General features: G+C 42.9%; 1 protein-coding gene across 4 annotated transcripts; it reads right to left on the minus strand.

Annotated features, from left to right (window-relative positions):
- Positions 1 to 4,987: 4,987 nt before the first annotated feature.
- RNF186 (ring finger protein 186) lies at positions 4,988 to 16,598 on the minus strand. Of its 4 annotated transcripts, none has more exons than XM_030537442.1 (3): positions 16,500 to 16,598; positions 15,897 to 16,016; positions 4,988 to 6,787 (listed from the first exon to the last, which is right to left on the minus strand). In XM_030537442.1, exon 3 carries the CDS (start codon positions 6,652 to 6,654, stop codon positions 5,785 to 5,787), a length of 870 nt encoding a protein of 289 aa, XP_030393302.1. In that variant the 5' UTR covers positions 6,655 to 6,787; positions 15,897 to 16,016; positions 16,500 to 16,598; the 3' UTR covers positions 4,988 to 5,784. The 4 variants fall into 4 exon arrangements, with proteins under 4 accessions (XP_030393302.1, XP_030393300.1, XP_030393303.1 ...); XM_030537440.1 differs by having other exon boundaries at positions 15,897 to 16,040; XM_030537443.1 differs by lacking the exon at positions 15,897 to 16,016.
- Positions 16,599 to 16,602: the final 4 nt, after the last annotated feature.

The following is a 16,602-nucleotide window of genomic DNA, read 5'->3' on the forward strand; positions in this document are numbered from 1 at the left end:
ACTGATCAGCGGGGCAGCTGGTGGGTGGGAGGTGCTGGGAGCGGGGGGGACTGATGGGGGCTGCTGACGTATTACTGTGGCTCTTTGGCAATGTACATTGGTAAATTCTGGCTCCGGTTGGCCACCCCTGTGCTACAGCATCTTTTAAAAAAATATTCAGTCTTGATTTAAAGATTCCAAGTGATGGAGAATCTACTACATCCCTAGGTAAGTTGTTCTAATAAGTAATTGCCTCCATTTAAAAATGTGCACCTGATTGTGAGTCTGAATTTTTCTAGTTTCAGCTTCCAACCATTATATCTCATGCTGCCTTTTTCTGCTAGATTAAAGAGTCAGCTACCTTCAGAAATCTTCTCCCCCTGTAGACACTTGTAGATAGAATTGGCCAACTCAGGGGATTTGATTCGCAGGACATTTTGGTCTTTTGCAATCTGTTTGTTCTTAGTTAAAATGAAAGTAAATTTATTGAAATTTCTCAGCGAACTGGAACCCCCCTGCCCTAGATTTTCATTTCAGAAAGCAGGAAATGTCCTGTTCCTAAAAGGAAGCATGTGAAATTGACATTCTTGTCAGTTCCACCACTGCTCTTCAGCTGAGGCGCCAAGCGCGGCCTGGCTCTCTCTGCCAGACCGTGTACCCTATTTCAAGGAAAGTTTTGTTGACTCTGTAATAGGTTCGATGAATCAGTGTGCCTCAGCGAATTGGTAGTTTTGCTGGAAAATTTCTGATCAGCTGTACTTGATCATGATCAAGTCATTCCTTAATCTTCATTTGGATAAATTAAATAGTTACAGCTTCTGAAGTCTTTCATTACAGGGCATGTTTTCCAGACCACAAAACGTTCTTGTAGCTCTTGTCTGAACCCTTTATAATTTTTCAACGTTCTTTTTGGTGTGTGGACACCAGAACTGGATTCAGTATTCCAGCAGTAGTTTTACTAATGCAGTGTTCAGAGATAATCCCTCCTCCCTACTCCTACTTCGCATTCCTCTTCTTATGCATCCAAGGATTGCATAAGTCCTCTTTGCTATAGCATCATAGTGGGAGCTCATGTTCAATTGGTTATTTACCATGATCCCCAAGTCTTTTTCAGAGTCACTGCATTCCAGGGTACCGTTCCCCATCATCTTTGTTCCTAGATGTAAGATCTTGCATCTGGCTTTATTAAAACTCATGTTGTTCAATGAGCCCACCCAACCAAGTGGTCCTGATTGGTCAGTATTGTCCTACTTGGCCACATGCTAAAGGTATGTGTCATGCATCCCAAGGGTATAACTGCCTGTGGGCTAGAGAACGGTCCTAGAATCTGGGTGTTTTCTTTAAGAGGATCACTTAAAACAACAGTGTCAGAACTTTTTTATTAATTAGGAATCACCGTGACAACTGATCAGAAGCCCAGGGGCTGTATCAAAGATGTATTAGGAGACAGATTGTGAACACCCTCATCCTTCAGCCAGAGGTAAAGCCAACAGGTTTAAGAATTAACTGTCCCATCTTGATCCTACTTGTCTTCCCCCCTCCCCCCCCCCAGCTCTCAAATGATCTACTGACAGATCTTTACAATTGCAAATGGGTAATTGCAAATGTGCAATAAACCCCTGATTTACATATTTCCTCAGTGAATAATTCTTGGTCTTCAGAAGATTCACAGTTAGTTACGAATATCCCAGACTTGCAACTGGTCTGTGTTGAGTCATTACACAATTCATGTGGTAAATCACATGCTTTCTGTTCCTTGACTAGATGAATCAGATAACTCACCAACACAGCATGATTTGTGAATTATAAACTCAAACATGTCACTTCTGGTGACTATAGAACATTCTGTCTTAAAATTTATATGTTATGAGTTTTTGTGCTCGTAAAACTTAGGTGCTCAAATGGCAGTAAGAAGTGACAACAAGAGGATCATAGAAATGTAGGGCTGTAAGGGACCTCAGGAGCCATCTAGTTCATGAATTTGGCTGAATCAAAATTTGCTTTTGAAACTGAATGAATATTTGAAGCTTTTTAAAAAATAGGCCCAAATGCAAAGTTGGGATCCAGAGCCACAAACTTGAAGCATTCAGAATGAGGATTTTGGTCCAATCCATTATATAACTTGATGCAAAGTGCAAAAAACTGGATCTGTATTTCACCAAAGTTAGGAGTGTTCTGCTCTGAGATTTTTGTTTGAGCCCATCTCTAGGCAAAACCATATATTAAAGTACATAAGGCACAATACCTTTATGTACAGGTGGCTAAAGTGACTCCCAGAGGCCAAATACAGGCCAACCACAGTGTAATCCAGGGTAGCCTTCAACTGAGTGAAGGGCCACTCGGGCTGGCCAGGGGTTAACCAACATTAACCATTAACCCCACGCTGGCCCTTGGCCCCCAGCCCCAATCGCACCCCAACCCCAGACCCACACCCTGGCCAGACCCCAGGCCCAGCCAGACCGAACCCCGGACTCCAGCTGAGCAGTGCTGGCCCCCAGCCGCACCACGCAATACCAGACCCTGGCCCTGGCCACATAGCATTGGATCCTGGCCGTGTCCTGGCAGCCAGCCAGCTGACCCCTGCCCCGCTGACCAACTGCAGCCCCTGCCTCGCCGGCCAGAGCAACCCCAGTCCCTCTCCCTTTAATCGTCAACCATTTAAATGATAGAATTTTAATCATTTAAACGGTTAACTTTTTTAACAATATTTACATCCCCAGTTTATAGCTGGGGATGTTGTAAGTGAAGAAAACAGAATGGAATGATTGTTGCAACTGAGTATTATCTGATGTTATAAACTTTAGGGACATTATAATATGGTTTTATTGTACTAAAATAAAGAAAACCAATTTAATTATAGGATGATTTGAAGTTCAGTAAATAACGTAAAACGAGGTGTCCGTACTTAGCAATGCCTTACACTTCTACAGTAGTTGGCAAGAGAACAGGCTGATGTCAAGTGGACTTAGGCTGCAGTAATTCCTCTCCAAATAGCTTAACTCTGGTGCAGTCTGCAAAAGCCGGAGATTGCTTTTTGGTATGAACTGGTCCATTGATGGCTATAAAGGCAAATAGCTGTGTGCAATTATTACTTTAGGAATTGGAGTCTGACACAAGGTTGTCCCTGTTGATTGGTGGGTTGCAAAGTGGGTAGTTAGTTACTGAGGTGGAACATGAAAGCAGCAGTGTAATTATGATGACATAAAAAGGACTGCGGTGGGAAACATTTTAACCCAGGGAAGAAACCTTCTGATAAGTCACAAGTATGACACTACAGGTAGTTGTCAAAATCAGCTAATCAGAACAAGGGACCAGATCTGATGACGCGAATCAGCACTGAAATTAATGGAGGCACATTTATTTATATGAGCTGTAGATCAGCTCCAAGATGGTTACAGCACATTTGGCTCGTCTTCTACTGGGATAAGCAGCAGGAGGGAAGAAGAACTAGAAGATGGGAGAAGAGCGGATTATTATATGAAAGATCAACCAGGCAAATTTGAATTTTCAGGCTCAAAATTCGGCTGCCTAAAGAAACTACTTAAACTTAACTGTCAGGTCTTATCATGCCCTTAGAATCTCTTGATGGGATTCGAGTTCTGAAGTCACAGTTGCAAGATATTTATTCTGCATGTAATTTACACCTTATTATTACCACCTCACACTTTTCTCATTAATAACCTCTCTCCCTGTCAGGCTGAAGCCTGTTGCCTAATCATTATGCTAATTCAGAAACAAGAGAGACTGAAAGCTAGGAAGAGCAAAAAATTCTCAGGCATTCTAACTAGGAAGAGCTGAAATTCTCCTAAAAAGGGAAAAAATTGTTATGATAAATAATGAGTGCAAGAGAGTCTTATTATTTTGTACAGTATGAATAGAAAGAGTATTTGTCCTTTGCTCTAAAAAACTAGTTGTTCACTGTTGCAAATATTTATTTTCACATTGGCATGTGTTTCTCCAGGTGCGATTTAGCAGCATTTGTGAAATGAGTCAAGTTCCTAGGGCCCAATCCACCTCCCATTGAAATTAGTTAAAAGATTCCCATTCCCTTCAATGGGCTTGTAATCAGACCCATTGTCAGCAGTCTTCTCAAGGACTGAAGAGACATCTAAGCAGAACTACCCCTTATCCGATAGATCTCTAGGCCCTTCAAGTCAGGCTTGAAGAATAGTGACACGAGGCAGTGGGAGGGAAACCTGTACTGCCTTTGCCTGTGATCATGTTCTGTGGATCCATAAACAACAACATTCTCCAGGGCTGTCAGTCTCTTACTATTCAACCCGCTTTCTAACCTTCAACGCACAAGAAAGGTTTCTATTTCTATTCCCACTAAATGGATATTCAGCATCTACAAAAATAGTTAACACGTGGGCCCCAAATCTACAGCTGTGTTTCTTAGTGTCAGTGGAGACTACCATTCTTTTTGGGATTATTAATATTACAGTAGTGCACAAATATATAGGAAGACCCAGAGATTTTATGGTCTTCAAAGAGTTTAAGCCAGAAGAAAGATTTGTGTCTTATCCCAGAGAAAAATAGTACTGCCAATGCTGATGCCTTTAAAAAGGCATCATCCATTTTAGTCAGTCTATCTAATCTTTCTGTCCATCAGAAGCATTCACAGCTAGAGTACTTCAGTTTCCCTTCTTAGTGTTTTGACCTTAACAAATATTAATAGTTACCAGGGGCCTGATCCAAAGCCCACTGACATCAGTGGAAGTCTTCCCGAAAATATAACTGGTTAGTGAAAACTTTAGTTCCCTCAGTTTAATTCAGACCAATTATTTTAGTTGGGTTATACTGTCTTTTCTTCATATCAACTCAATTACTGTTTGCCCCGCACCAATGGAGGTAGCTCATAATCTCTCAGCTTTAATTGCTGATTCTTATTTCACTACATTTCTTAGGTGCTTTACCAGCTCCAGTTCCTTTCAGGAAGAGAGCTCTGAAGTGTTCTGACAGCTAATTTATGTGTGAAATATAATGAGACACAGAAGTCAAAGAGCAATTAATGTTATTAAACTTTAATGGACACATTGCATACAGAAATACCACAAGGTGTGTTTTAATGATTAACAAGTTCCTTCTCTTTGATCCCTGCACAAGGAACCACACATCTCAGAGTACAATGTCATACTCTAGACTTTATGTGAAGAGGGCAAGTGCAGAGGTGGGCAGGCATAAGGCTGAATAGTGAGAAATTCAGATTCAGGCTAGTGGTCTTTGTTCAAGTAAGTGGAACCATTTGCTTGGTAAAGAACACAGGAGTGTCTCCATCAAGGCTATCGAGAAATTCTACATACCGGAAACCCTACTTAAAAAACAGACTCAATGTGCCCACCAAGAGCATTGTCATTATGGTGGTTTTTAACTTTATCCCAGGACTCTCTACCAAGAACAAATATACACAAGCTAAGAAGGGTATCTACAAACACACTGGCAGATGTTATACTGGTCTTCCCTGGAAGCTAGCTGATAAGCATTTCATATAATAAACATTCTGCAGTATGAGTCAAAATGCAATACGCCAGAACAAAACCAAACCTAAACAAGGAAAATCCTTACTAATTGTATGTCACATATCAAAAATATTAAATACAAATATTTCACTAGGTCAGATAATAAAATTAAACAATATTGTGTGTTGTGACTACTTCTTACCGGGATACTTTAAGGATGTGCTTTAAATTTATTCTAAGAACAGTGATTCCTAAAGATCTATATTGTAATGACCAGCCATTGTTTCCCATTTGGCAACTTGCAAATAATGCCAGTCCGCTGTCTCTAAAATACACATCAGTCTTTTCAGGCAATGGATACAATGTGGCTCTCTTTCTTGTGGAAGAAGGGAACTGAAATCCCCAAAGAGCTGCAGTTGAAGTTAGGGTTGCAGCAAAGCACCAAAGACATGATCAACCCCAGCATAAGCACAAGGCAGAGGATCCATTTAATCAGTCCAGTGTACACAAATGGGAGTACGAGGATGATCAGGATCACCACGAGCAGCAAGAGCAACACAAGTCTTTGGATAGCTGTTTGATTGATACTGGGAATGTCCTGGTTTTCACAGACAGTGGCATGGCTGGAGTGAGTACCACCAGTGCCATGTAGCCCTTCAGGAGAGAGGGGTATCTCAGCATTTGGACAAGGGCTTTCCAAATGGCCTACGATATCTTCTTTATCAAGAAGGGTGCGGATAAGCCCTCCAAACACAACAGTGGATTTTCTGCATAGAGGGCAGATGATCATCCAGGTATTGTCCTCGTTCTGAAGAATGAGCTTGAGGCAGACTTCACAGAAGGCATGTTGGCAAGCCAGGAGCTTAGGTCTCCTGTAAATGTTATACCTGTTGAAGCAGATTAGGCAGTCCATATCTGCAATTGATGCTTTGGATGAACATCGGTGGTCCATCTCTGAAACTAATACTTTACAGGAGTCTGGAGAGTCCATTACTGTCACTGGATGCTTAATTGAGTTTGGACAGCTCATTTCTGAAGTTGGTGGTTTAGAAGCATCTGGATTGTTCAGTTCAGTGGCTATTGGTGAAGAGAAGCCTGGACAATCATTGTCTGCAGCTTCTTCTTTAGTGCATCCCAGTCTGTCCATGTCTGCAGCTGATGGTCCAGGAGAACTTGGTTCATTTTCTATGTGTAGCTTGTCAGCCGATCCCTCCATGGAGCGAGATCTTGGTGCAGTTTTGCTTTGTTCAGTTAAAGTGTTTGCTGATTCTGTGGCTCTCTTTATACAGTGTTTTATTCCTGTTATTGTGTGTTTGAATAGTGACAGTTGGCTTCAAGCACCTCGTACTCTATGACAACAATGATGTTTTTATAAGGCGGGAATCTGTGTTAATCAGTAACTTAACGGCTAAGATATTTTATAATGCCTGATAACATCACAGGGTAATTCCTCTCCAAGAAGCAGACCTTGTGGCATTAATAAAATTGAAATGACACACTAGTCTTGCTAAGGTGGTCAGACTATGGCAATAGAACCACTATAATCCTAAAAGCAGCACTTGGTTTTTTGAAAGCAATTTCAATTAGTTCTCAAATGCCACCATGTTGGACTGAGACAGAGTTGGAGAAATTGTGTTATCAGATTGATGGCATTATTAGTGATATTAGGTAGTGCAGTCTTGTGGATAGACTGCTCTTACACTAGCGAGAATCAGAAGAATCTCTATTTAAGTCAGAGCAGTTCCACAGGAGAAGAGCAGGTATAGGGAAAAGTGAAAATGATGGGCCTGATTCTACATGTGCTTCTAAAGTTACACATTAAAATAATGTAGTGTTGTTGTAGCTGTATCAGTCCCAGGATATTAGAGAGACAAGGTGGGTGAGGTTATATCTGTTATTGGACTAACTTCTGTGGGGGAGAGAGGCGAGCTTTCAAGCTTACACAATACTAACTAATAGTTTCCCAGACTTGATGAAGAGCTCTGTGTAAACTCGAAAGCTTGTCTCTCTTACCAACATAAGTTGGTCCAATAAAAGATATTACCATGCCCACTGTGTCTCTCCCACATTTAGACTGTCAGTTCCCCAGAATCAGGTCCTAGAATTTGAACAGTCTCAGTCAATTGTTGGAAAGACCAGAACAACAATCTTCTGGGCCACATTAAACAAATACCCAGCCCCCTTGTGTGTGATGGGAAATGGATACTGAAACCCAGACAGACAAGTGCTACAGAAAAACCAACACATGCCACTACCGGGGTCTGTGAATATACTAAGGTGATCCTCCCAGTGGGACCTACAACAGCTTTAAATCCACACCTCTTCCAGATGAGCTTGCGGTGAGGAATGAAAATGCAAGTCAGAAATGGTGACTGATTAGAAACAGCAGCCCAGACAAGTTCAGGTCTGAAACAAACCCAGCCCCAAAAAAGTGGATGGAGAGGAGGCCTGGAGGCTGAGACTGAAGAGTTACTCACCCTCCAAACAAACACAGTAAGCCATGCGCTCTTTCATTGTCATTAATTAGCCCCTATGCTATGGGTTTACTATCTACTCCCTCTGATTTCTAAAGCTTTGCAGTTCCTGTATACTGTACACATTTCTTTATTGGTGGTAAAAGCCACCTCTCCTGTAATCTTTACCCGAACTAATCAATGATAATGGGTAGCTAGGTGGTCTGTTAGTGATTCGTTAATACCCATGGATACCAATTAGTTCATTCTAGAAGAAGAAGCCTGGGAATCCTTCAAACTGCAAGTCCTTCAAACTGGGTTATACCTCCCACAACCCCCTGCAAAGGCTACATGCATATTGAGTCCTGGTGCACAGGAAGATGCTCACGTGTTCCTGTCTTTGCAGCCCACCTTTCACCCCCTGCTTAGGCAGCAGAAACTGGGCTGTGAAGAGTGGAGTCTTGGCTTCTACAACACACCAACCAGAACACTTGAGGTAACATGGGGACATTATAATTTGCAGCTGATGTAGGCCAGCATCAGATTACAACTGCCTGGAGCAAGGGGTAAGCAAGAAAGGCACTGCTTCTCAGGGGAGCAATGCCTCCCATGTGATGCAATTTACATGCTAACCCTTGCCCCTGGCTATGCCTAAAAGCACAACATAGCCTTAAGTGAGGCAGCATGGTAGGGTAAGGCCCAGGAAGCTGGAGCCAGAGCACTCCTGAGCTCTCTTCTCAGATCTGTTAAATGGGATTAAAAACCACCTATTTAATGGGCCTGATCCTAGAAGCTGCCATGCATGAAACTCTCAGTGCAGTGTATGGGAGTTGTTTTGCAGAGGGCTTGAAGGATCTGCCCCAACATTTGGAAAGAACTTTTGGCCAAGTTATGCCCTTTGCTACATGGGTGCAACTGCAAATGACTTCCCTGAAAGTTGCACTCACTTATCTGAGAATAGGACTATGGTACAGTAAATATTTAATACTATTACTGTTTCTTTAACCATTTGTAATCACTTGGTATCCTTAGTCTTCATCTCTCTTCATCTGCATACAAAAAGGCATTTCTGTGGCATGTTTCTTCTCGTGAGATTTCCTTATAGCAAGCAGGGGAAGTCAATGGACAGGATTGCTGTGGGGCATCAAATACCATAACCAAGCTCACAACTTCACAAGCCTGGTGTCCAATGAGAGAATATTAATACTAGGGCCCTACCAAATTACAACTGTGAAAAACACATCAGGGACCGTGAAATCTGCTCTTCCCCGTTAAATCTGGTCTTTTGTGTACTTTTACCCTATACTATACAGATTTCACGGGAGAAACCAGCATTTCTCAAACTGAGGGTTCTAACCCAAAAGGGGGTCATGGGGGGGGGAAATCACAAGGTTATTGTAGGGCGTCACAGTATTGCCACCCTTACTTCTGTGCTGCCTTCAGAGCTGGGTGGCTGGAGAGGCCAGCTCCAAAGGCAGTGCCCCGCCAGCAGAAGCAAGGGTGGCAACACCATACCATGCCACTCTTATGTCTGTGCTGCTGCCTTCAGAGCTGGGTGCCCCAGAGAGTGATGGCTGCAGGCCAAGGGCACACCCCCCCCAACCCATTTTTGGGTCAGGACCCCTACAATTACAACACTGTGAAGTTTCAGATTTAAATAGCTGAAATCCTGAAATTTACTATTTTAAAAATCTTGTGACTGTGAAATTGACCAAAATGGACCATGAATTTGGTACGGCCATATTGATAGTCCCCTGAGCTGCTTCTACTGTTCATGATACATTTCAACTGTTTTAACTTTGGGATAGGAGAATGATCATACCTTTCCTCCGACCTAACATCTTCCCCAGATCTTAGAAACAGATATGTTTTGAAAAAAATGCTTTTTTTGAGTGAAGAGGGTAAACAGTTGTGCTGATTCCTCAACATACCCCACAGTTTATTTTCTGTCTTAAGCAGCAGCCTTAGTGTAAAATGGCTACCAGGTGCATGTAAGCACCATCCATCTGCCACCCTAGCAATGCTGATCAAAAGTCAGTTTGTAAAGTCAGTTCAGATGCAGAGACTCTTGATGTGTTGCCTGTCACCCACAGTAAATATGAATAAAGCAGCAAGCTTCAGCGAATATAAAGTCACCTTCAGACTTTTAATGCAACTTACAATGTAGCAATGCAGGAAAAAAGAGGAAATAGAGATATTTACAGACGGACAGACATTAGAACGGATTCTCTTTTCCCCATACACCAATTTTACACTCGTGTAATTCCACTGACTTCAGTGGAGTTACTCCTGATTTTCAGCAGAGTAAATGAGAAGAGAGTGCACACAATTCTTTTCTTCTTTCTCCTAGGCTACTGGAGATGGTTTGTGGGATCCCAAATAATAATAATCTCACAAAGCCCCCAAAAGCATGGGACACGTCCCTTTGATCCTACTGGTGGAGAGATGGAAGTGGTGAAACTAGGGCATGAGTTACTGAGGCTATCATGAGACACCCCATGTACTGGATCCCAGACAGTCCCAGGTCTTGTTTGTTGTTATGGCTGGACCTTTAGGTTACCCTTAAAAGCCAAGGAATTTGTTACACTGACAAAGAAAAAGAGGGTATTGATGATGGAGCTCAGCATAGAAATAAAGCCACACTCCATCAGACTCATTCAACTTGCTAGACGAGACCTGAAAATCCACAGACACACAGTGTTGCAGGGCTTTCTCCTAGTTTCCAAACACTTGCTACCACGCCCTGTCTTCTTTAAAATGGTTTATTCTCTTTACAAAGGCAAATAAAGTAACAGCAACCAGGCTTTTAACTCACTCCTTTGCTCTCAGGCTTCAAGGTCACCCCTCGCAGGGGCTTCTGGTTCCCTCGTTCCTGGCAGCTTCCCACTTCTAGTATTTCCTGCCCCCTGGCAGTCCTTTATAGGCACGGGTGTAGCCCAGCCCCCTTTAACTGGCTGGATTTGGTTCACTTTCGCTGACACGGGGGAGCTAGGCCCAGTTTTACACCCAGTTACAAGTGGCAACCTTAGCTTGCCCCGTCAGTCCTGCTTGGGGGCAGGAATACATGCCTGAGCTTAGGCAGCATATTTGTAATGCTCATTCCAAGGGACTCAACTCACTTTTTCTGCCTCAATGTCCTTTTCTACCATTCTGAGCATTTCGCAGGGGGCCATCAGACAATGTCACTTCAATCAACTTCCCAGACAAAGGGAACTAGAAATTAATCAGCTGTCAATTCATCTGGAATGCAGCGGTCCTGAAAATATCAGGGAAATCCTGCTAAGGTCATCATAGTTCTAATAAAAAAACAGGGCAATAAATACAGTGCAGAGTCCAGGGGTGATAAATAAATTGAACAAGAGTTATTGATGTAGGGACAGCACATAATTGCACTGGTAGTTGGATGGCCAGATGGTCTTTGAACCAGTTGTCACTGACAAGGGTGGGAAGGATATTTTATGGTTGGAGTGCAGTGGGAGTGCTGTTTGCCCTCAACAGAGTGAAAGAAGCCCTGATCGTTCTAATTCACTATGGTAAACATAACAGATGAGGGTCCCCTCTGCCTTTCATACTTCACGTCACCACCCACCCACACACTTTGGGATCACCCCAAAATGCTGCACCCCTACCAGCCCATTATCTTGTCTTTCCTGTGGGCCAAAAGATCATACTTTCAAGCACCATACCAGGAGCTGAACTCACCACTTACATCATACTATTGTACAGTAATAGCCCCAGACCTTGCAATATCACGGATATCATGTAAACTGTATTGGGGCTATTTCTGCAGAATGCCATCATACTTTCCTGTAAAGTAAAGCTTGCTGTGCAGGGTCAGTACCCAGAGTACAGGATCAGAAGTTCTGTTGATTAGATGAGAACGGAGGCCATATTTTTTTCCAACCAGGAAAAGCATAAAGAAATCAACCCCCTCAAACCTGATGGCCATTTATCCCTGAAGTAGAATGAGCAAAAAGGGGTAGAGAAAGGAATGGAAAGAAGAGAGAGAAGGGGACAGAGCTGTGTGAATAACTGATTGTTTGGTTCAAAATTATTCAGTTCAAACCCAACCCATTTTTTTTGAGGGGGGAGGATTTTCAGTGAATCAAATCAGAAAACATTTGATTTGGGTATTTTTAATAAAAGCAAAGGAAATAAGAGACCACATTCACAACAACCAGAGAAGGAGGAAAACAAGGTGGTGGGGGTCCTTCTACACGTCTCCCATGTCCCTGGTGAGTACCCTACTCTCCAGGTTAGAGGTTACCAGGAGCATCTCCATCTCCTGTGTTTTTGTGATTGATGCCAAATTCCCTTGGGACTCTAGCCCCCCAAAATGTTTCATTTTGATAATGTTGACATGGTTCTTTTGATATTTCTGATTTTTTTTTCATTTCAACACAAATTGGTGAAATGTTTTAGTTGTCCCAAATCTGCCAAAAAAGAAAAAAAAAGAAAAGTTTTGTCTGAAAAATTTTGCCCACTTCTAGAAGAGAGCTGGGAGAGGAGAGTGAAGGAAGCCTTTGGGGGCCGGATCCAAAGCCCAGTGAAGTCAATGGGAGTCCTCTTGACTTCAGTGAATTTCAGATCAGGCCCATGGAGACTGGCAAAGTAGAGCATTATCTGTGGGGGGGGGGTGGAAGTGTGGTTAAAGGGACAGAAACAAAGGAGACGAGTGCAAAGAGAAGGAGAGGGAATTAGACAAAGAAAGGAAAGTAAGCAAGAAAGAGAAAAGAGGATCTGGAGAGCGTGATGTAAATGAATATTCATCAGGAACTAAATAGAAAAAAAAAGTAGCAAGTTTCTCTCTGGCCCCCTAAGCGGGAGAATCTTGGGGACTGAGCTGTGGCTTGGCCTCCTCCTTTGTCCTTGTGTTTTTATCATCTCCTTGACCTTTTCTACAGCGTTAAAGGCTGCACAGCAGCCATCAATACTGCCTGGGGAACTCCACTGAGAATGTTACAGCAAGATAAGGTAAATTGTCTATCAAAAATCATGCCTTTGTCGCTCACAGTTCCTAACAGGGATTATAAAAGCTCTAGACATGCCATAAAAAGCCTCTGCTTTCACATACTGTACTCTGTAGTTTGAATTTTGTGGTGCAGTTCAAGATGATCCCTGGAGAGTTAGATGTCAAACTACAGGAAGCTTTCTTTATCAAACCCTCTTCCAGAAAAGACAGCTAGTTTTCTAGCTGAGAACGCTTCCTGGAGTTATAGTTTTCTAGGGAAACAGAGAAATCCACTCTCTGTGACCTCTAGGATTCTGGCAAGAGACAAAATCATTGTTCTGGTATTTCTGGCCCACTTCCTAATTTTGGGAGGAAGTTTTAGAGAATGGGTAAGGCTTATAAGAATGATCTCTCAGGCAAGGATCACAATGGACAACGACCATGAGTTAATAAAACCCAGCCTCCCATCTTTTACTCAAAGGACTTTTGCTGCTGAACCTCTCCTCTTGAGCCACTCTGAAGGGGGAACACTTGCAGAGCTAATCACAGGTTTCTGTGGTCCTGTGAGGAATAAGACATCCGAGGGGCCAGGCAGACAACAGTAACCCACATAGCACATTGGGGAGCAGCAAGGCTTCACAAAAGGACAGAATAATAGAGTGCTTGTCACGAGAGGTCTACGATGTCAGCAGCTAATATGGAGTGTAGACTGGGGAGCAGATCTATGGAAGCTAAAGGTTGGTGGGATCACAAGAATGCAGGTTTGTTTGCTGGGAGGACATTGGCTCAGAGCAGGGACCTCCAAAGTGTGCGCGTGGGATGGAAATTGATAACAAAACAAAAAACTCTTAGGGGTAGGCTTCACTAGTTGGACAGGAGGCTGTTTGTTGATATTGTGATAACTGGGCCTAGACATTTATCCTAACTGTAAACTCAACTGCTGAAAAATGAGTAGAGGTTCATGAACTGTCACAATTATTTGTTATAGAAAACTGTTTAAGAAAAGGTGGAGACAGAAATACTGAATTGATTTAAACAGAAGAGGCCAAATTATACCACTCGAGGACTGTGTTAAGATGACGACTGGTAAACAAGAGGAGCAGAGGATTGGAAATCAAGGAACCAAACTGAAGTATTGGAAAATAGGCCCAGTTACTGGACAGAATAAAGTCAGGATGGATTATTCCACCCATTGCCTGTCTGGGCCCTTTAAGAGACTCTTGGGGAGAACACAACAAGAACTTTAACCATCAGCATGGCTGTGGTGGAAGGGTTGTTGCCGTGACACCAGACCTTAGAGTGATGAAGATCAAGTATCCCCACCCATCAGTGACGACCCCCATGTGATACATGTGAGATCCTTCTCTGTCTTGCTTCCTTCAAGTGTTCCTTTCTGCCCCCCATTTTCCTACTTCCTCTCTCTCTCTTTCTCTCAAGTTTTCACCTCATCCTGAAATCAGCTGTAATGCATCACACCAGCATAGTGAGACAAGATGGCCCATCCAGCTCTACCCAGCCTGAGAAGGCTCTGTGATTGAGAGGGGCTTGAGCAGACCAATAAGATGATGTCCCTGACCAGGGAGGTGAGCCGAAGTCTAAATTAAGAGCTGTTGTGCCGACTGCCAGCCCAAAGCATCCCTCCATGACTGACCAACTGCCTTGTATCCTGAGAACATCACAAAAGCAATATTTTCCCATCTTCACTATTCTATCGCTTCTCTCCCTTCTGTGTCTGTCTTTTTTGTTGAAGGCACAAAAAAGTGACTATTATTTTCAATTGAGAATTGAACAACTGAATTAGTCCTTTCTCCCGCACCAAGAATGACTCTGACAGAATAAGACTTCAACAAATATCCACTATAAAGGACTTTGATAGGTTTTAAGTTTGTTTCGCACAATCAATGTCAGTATCAGTGCTCTTTACCTTGTTTTGATTCTTTTCCTTTTGTGTGTTTCAATCAACAAATTCCTAGTGTTTGGTCTGAATTTTAGAGTGTTTGCGCCACTGTATTAAGCAGGCTGAGGTCTCTGTAGCTCAAACTCTGGATTTTGTTTAACACTGTTTTATGTGGGTCAGTGAATAGGTTAACACCTTTGGCCCATATTATATATCTAAATACAAGAGTGAATATCTGCATGTTCGCTAGGAAAGGGAAGAAGGATGCTTCCCTGCCACAGCTGTGCATCCCCAGGCTCAGCTGTGCAAATTAAAAAAAAATAACCTAACTAAAAAAAAAAAATCATTAATACCAACTGGCTCATGGACACAGGAAAATTGGACTGAATTGGACTGTTAGGTTTCCAAGTCCATGGCCTCATACTCTAGTTGCAATATCCAGAGTGTATACTAAATTGCACGAGAGTTCTAGCTAGATTTTTTTTAATGTTGACTGGGTAATGTATATCAAAACAAATGCCACCAAAATGATGCTAACTCTGTGTGCTTAATAAATACTCATGCCCTAGGGGGTACTGTGAAGTTTAGTTAATATTTGTAAAACATATAAGAAGGGATTTTCAAGGTACAATTTCATATTTACCCAACTTGTGGACATGTTTTGGGAGTTCAGGTGTAAAATAGCTACTTGAAAAAACTGGTCCTAAAATGCAGGGTTCCATTGTTATTAACTAATGCTGATGCTGCATTAAGGGCCTGATTCACAGCTCACTGAAATAAGCCGCTTGCTGAACATGACGACAATAAACAGCATTTTATTGGCAGATATAAAATTCTTAATGTGAGACTTTGTATTTACCTCCATCCCAACTCAGCTAATTCACAACTCTCATCTCACACCCTGGATCTAACTCTTAACATCCCTATATCATGGGATCACACCACAAACTGTGTTATTCTGCTGCCATCTCATGGACAGTTTGCATTCAAATCTCTCTCTCATATGGATTTCATGAATCTGTTATTCTATCAAGCTATGCTTTGTGGCAATATTTTAGGGATGAAATAGAGGCTGATAGCCTGGTCTGCAAAGTGGTTCATTCTATATGATCATAACTGCAAAAGGAGATCAGGAGGGGAAGAACTCCAACACCCACCTGAGGAAAGGTATCAAAGCAGGTGGCAACTATGGATATCTAGAGCAGCAAAGGGAGGTGCAGTGGACAGAGGCTTGCATCAAGAGTCTTTATCTACAGTCTAGCCAGGCAGATGGACTCCTGTGAAAAGAGGCCCAGTAGTGACTGAGTGAAAGAAGAGAGTGGATTTGAAATTATTTCCTTCAAGAAGTTAAAGAAGTAAGGAATAATTATATTGAATGATTTTGCCTCTCATTCTCTTTCCCACCCCTGCCCCAACCAGGCTCAGCATCCCCTCACTCCTTCCTCTCTGAACAATTTCATCCTTCCACTCCCCTTCTCCCCCAACCAGGCTCACATTTCCTTTCCTCCTTTCCCAAGTTCAGCCCTCCTCTCCCCACACTCCCCCAGGCCCAGTTTCTCCACCTCCTACCCCCAAGGAGGCGCCCCTTGATCTCTGAGGCTAATCCTCCCTTTCCCTAGTTCCCCCCCCCTGCACTGGGCTCAACCTCTCCCCTTCACCCAAACTCAGCCTTCAGGTCAGCCTTCAAGATGGCGGACCCCACTGACCAAAGTTGGGTAAGAGCCGCTCTGGCCCCTCTTGGGCACTCTCTATGGTCCTACCGGTAGACAGGCAGTCACGTGACAGCGGCGGAAAGAAGCCGGCCAGGGCGGCGGAGTTCCGGCGCAGGCGCAGTACGCACAGCGGCCGGCGTAGCGGGGCAGG

The sequence above is a fragment of the Gopherus evgoodei genome, chromosome 18 (genome assembly GCF_007399415.2).
Source record: "Gopherus evgoodei ecotype Sinaloan lineage chromosome 18, rGopEvg1_v1.p, whole genome shotgun sequence".
In the NCBI taxonomy this organism is placed as follows: Eukaryota; Metazoa; Chordata; order Testudines; family Testudinidae; genus Gopherus; species Gopherus evgoodei.

Coding starts and splice junctions, on each gene's coding strand:
- RNF186 (XM_030537443.1), bottom strand. CDS start 6,654: ATGGAGGGATCGGCTGACAAGCTACACATAGAAAATGAACCAAGTTCT.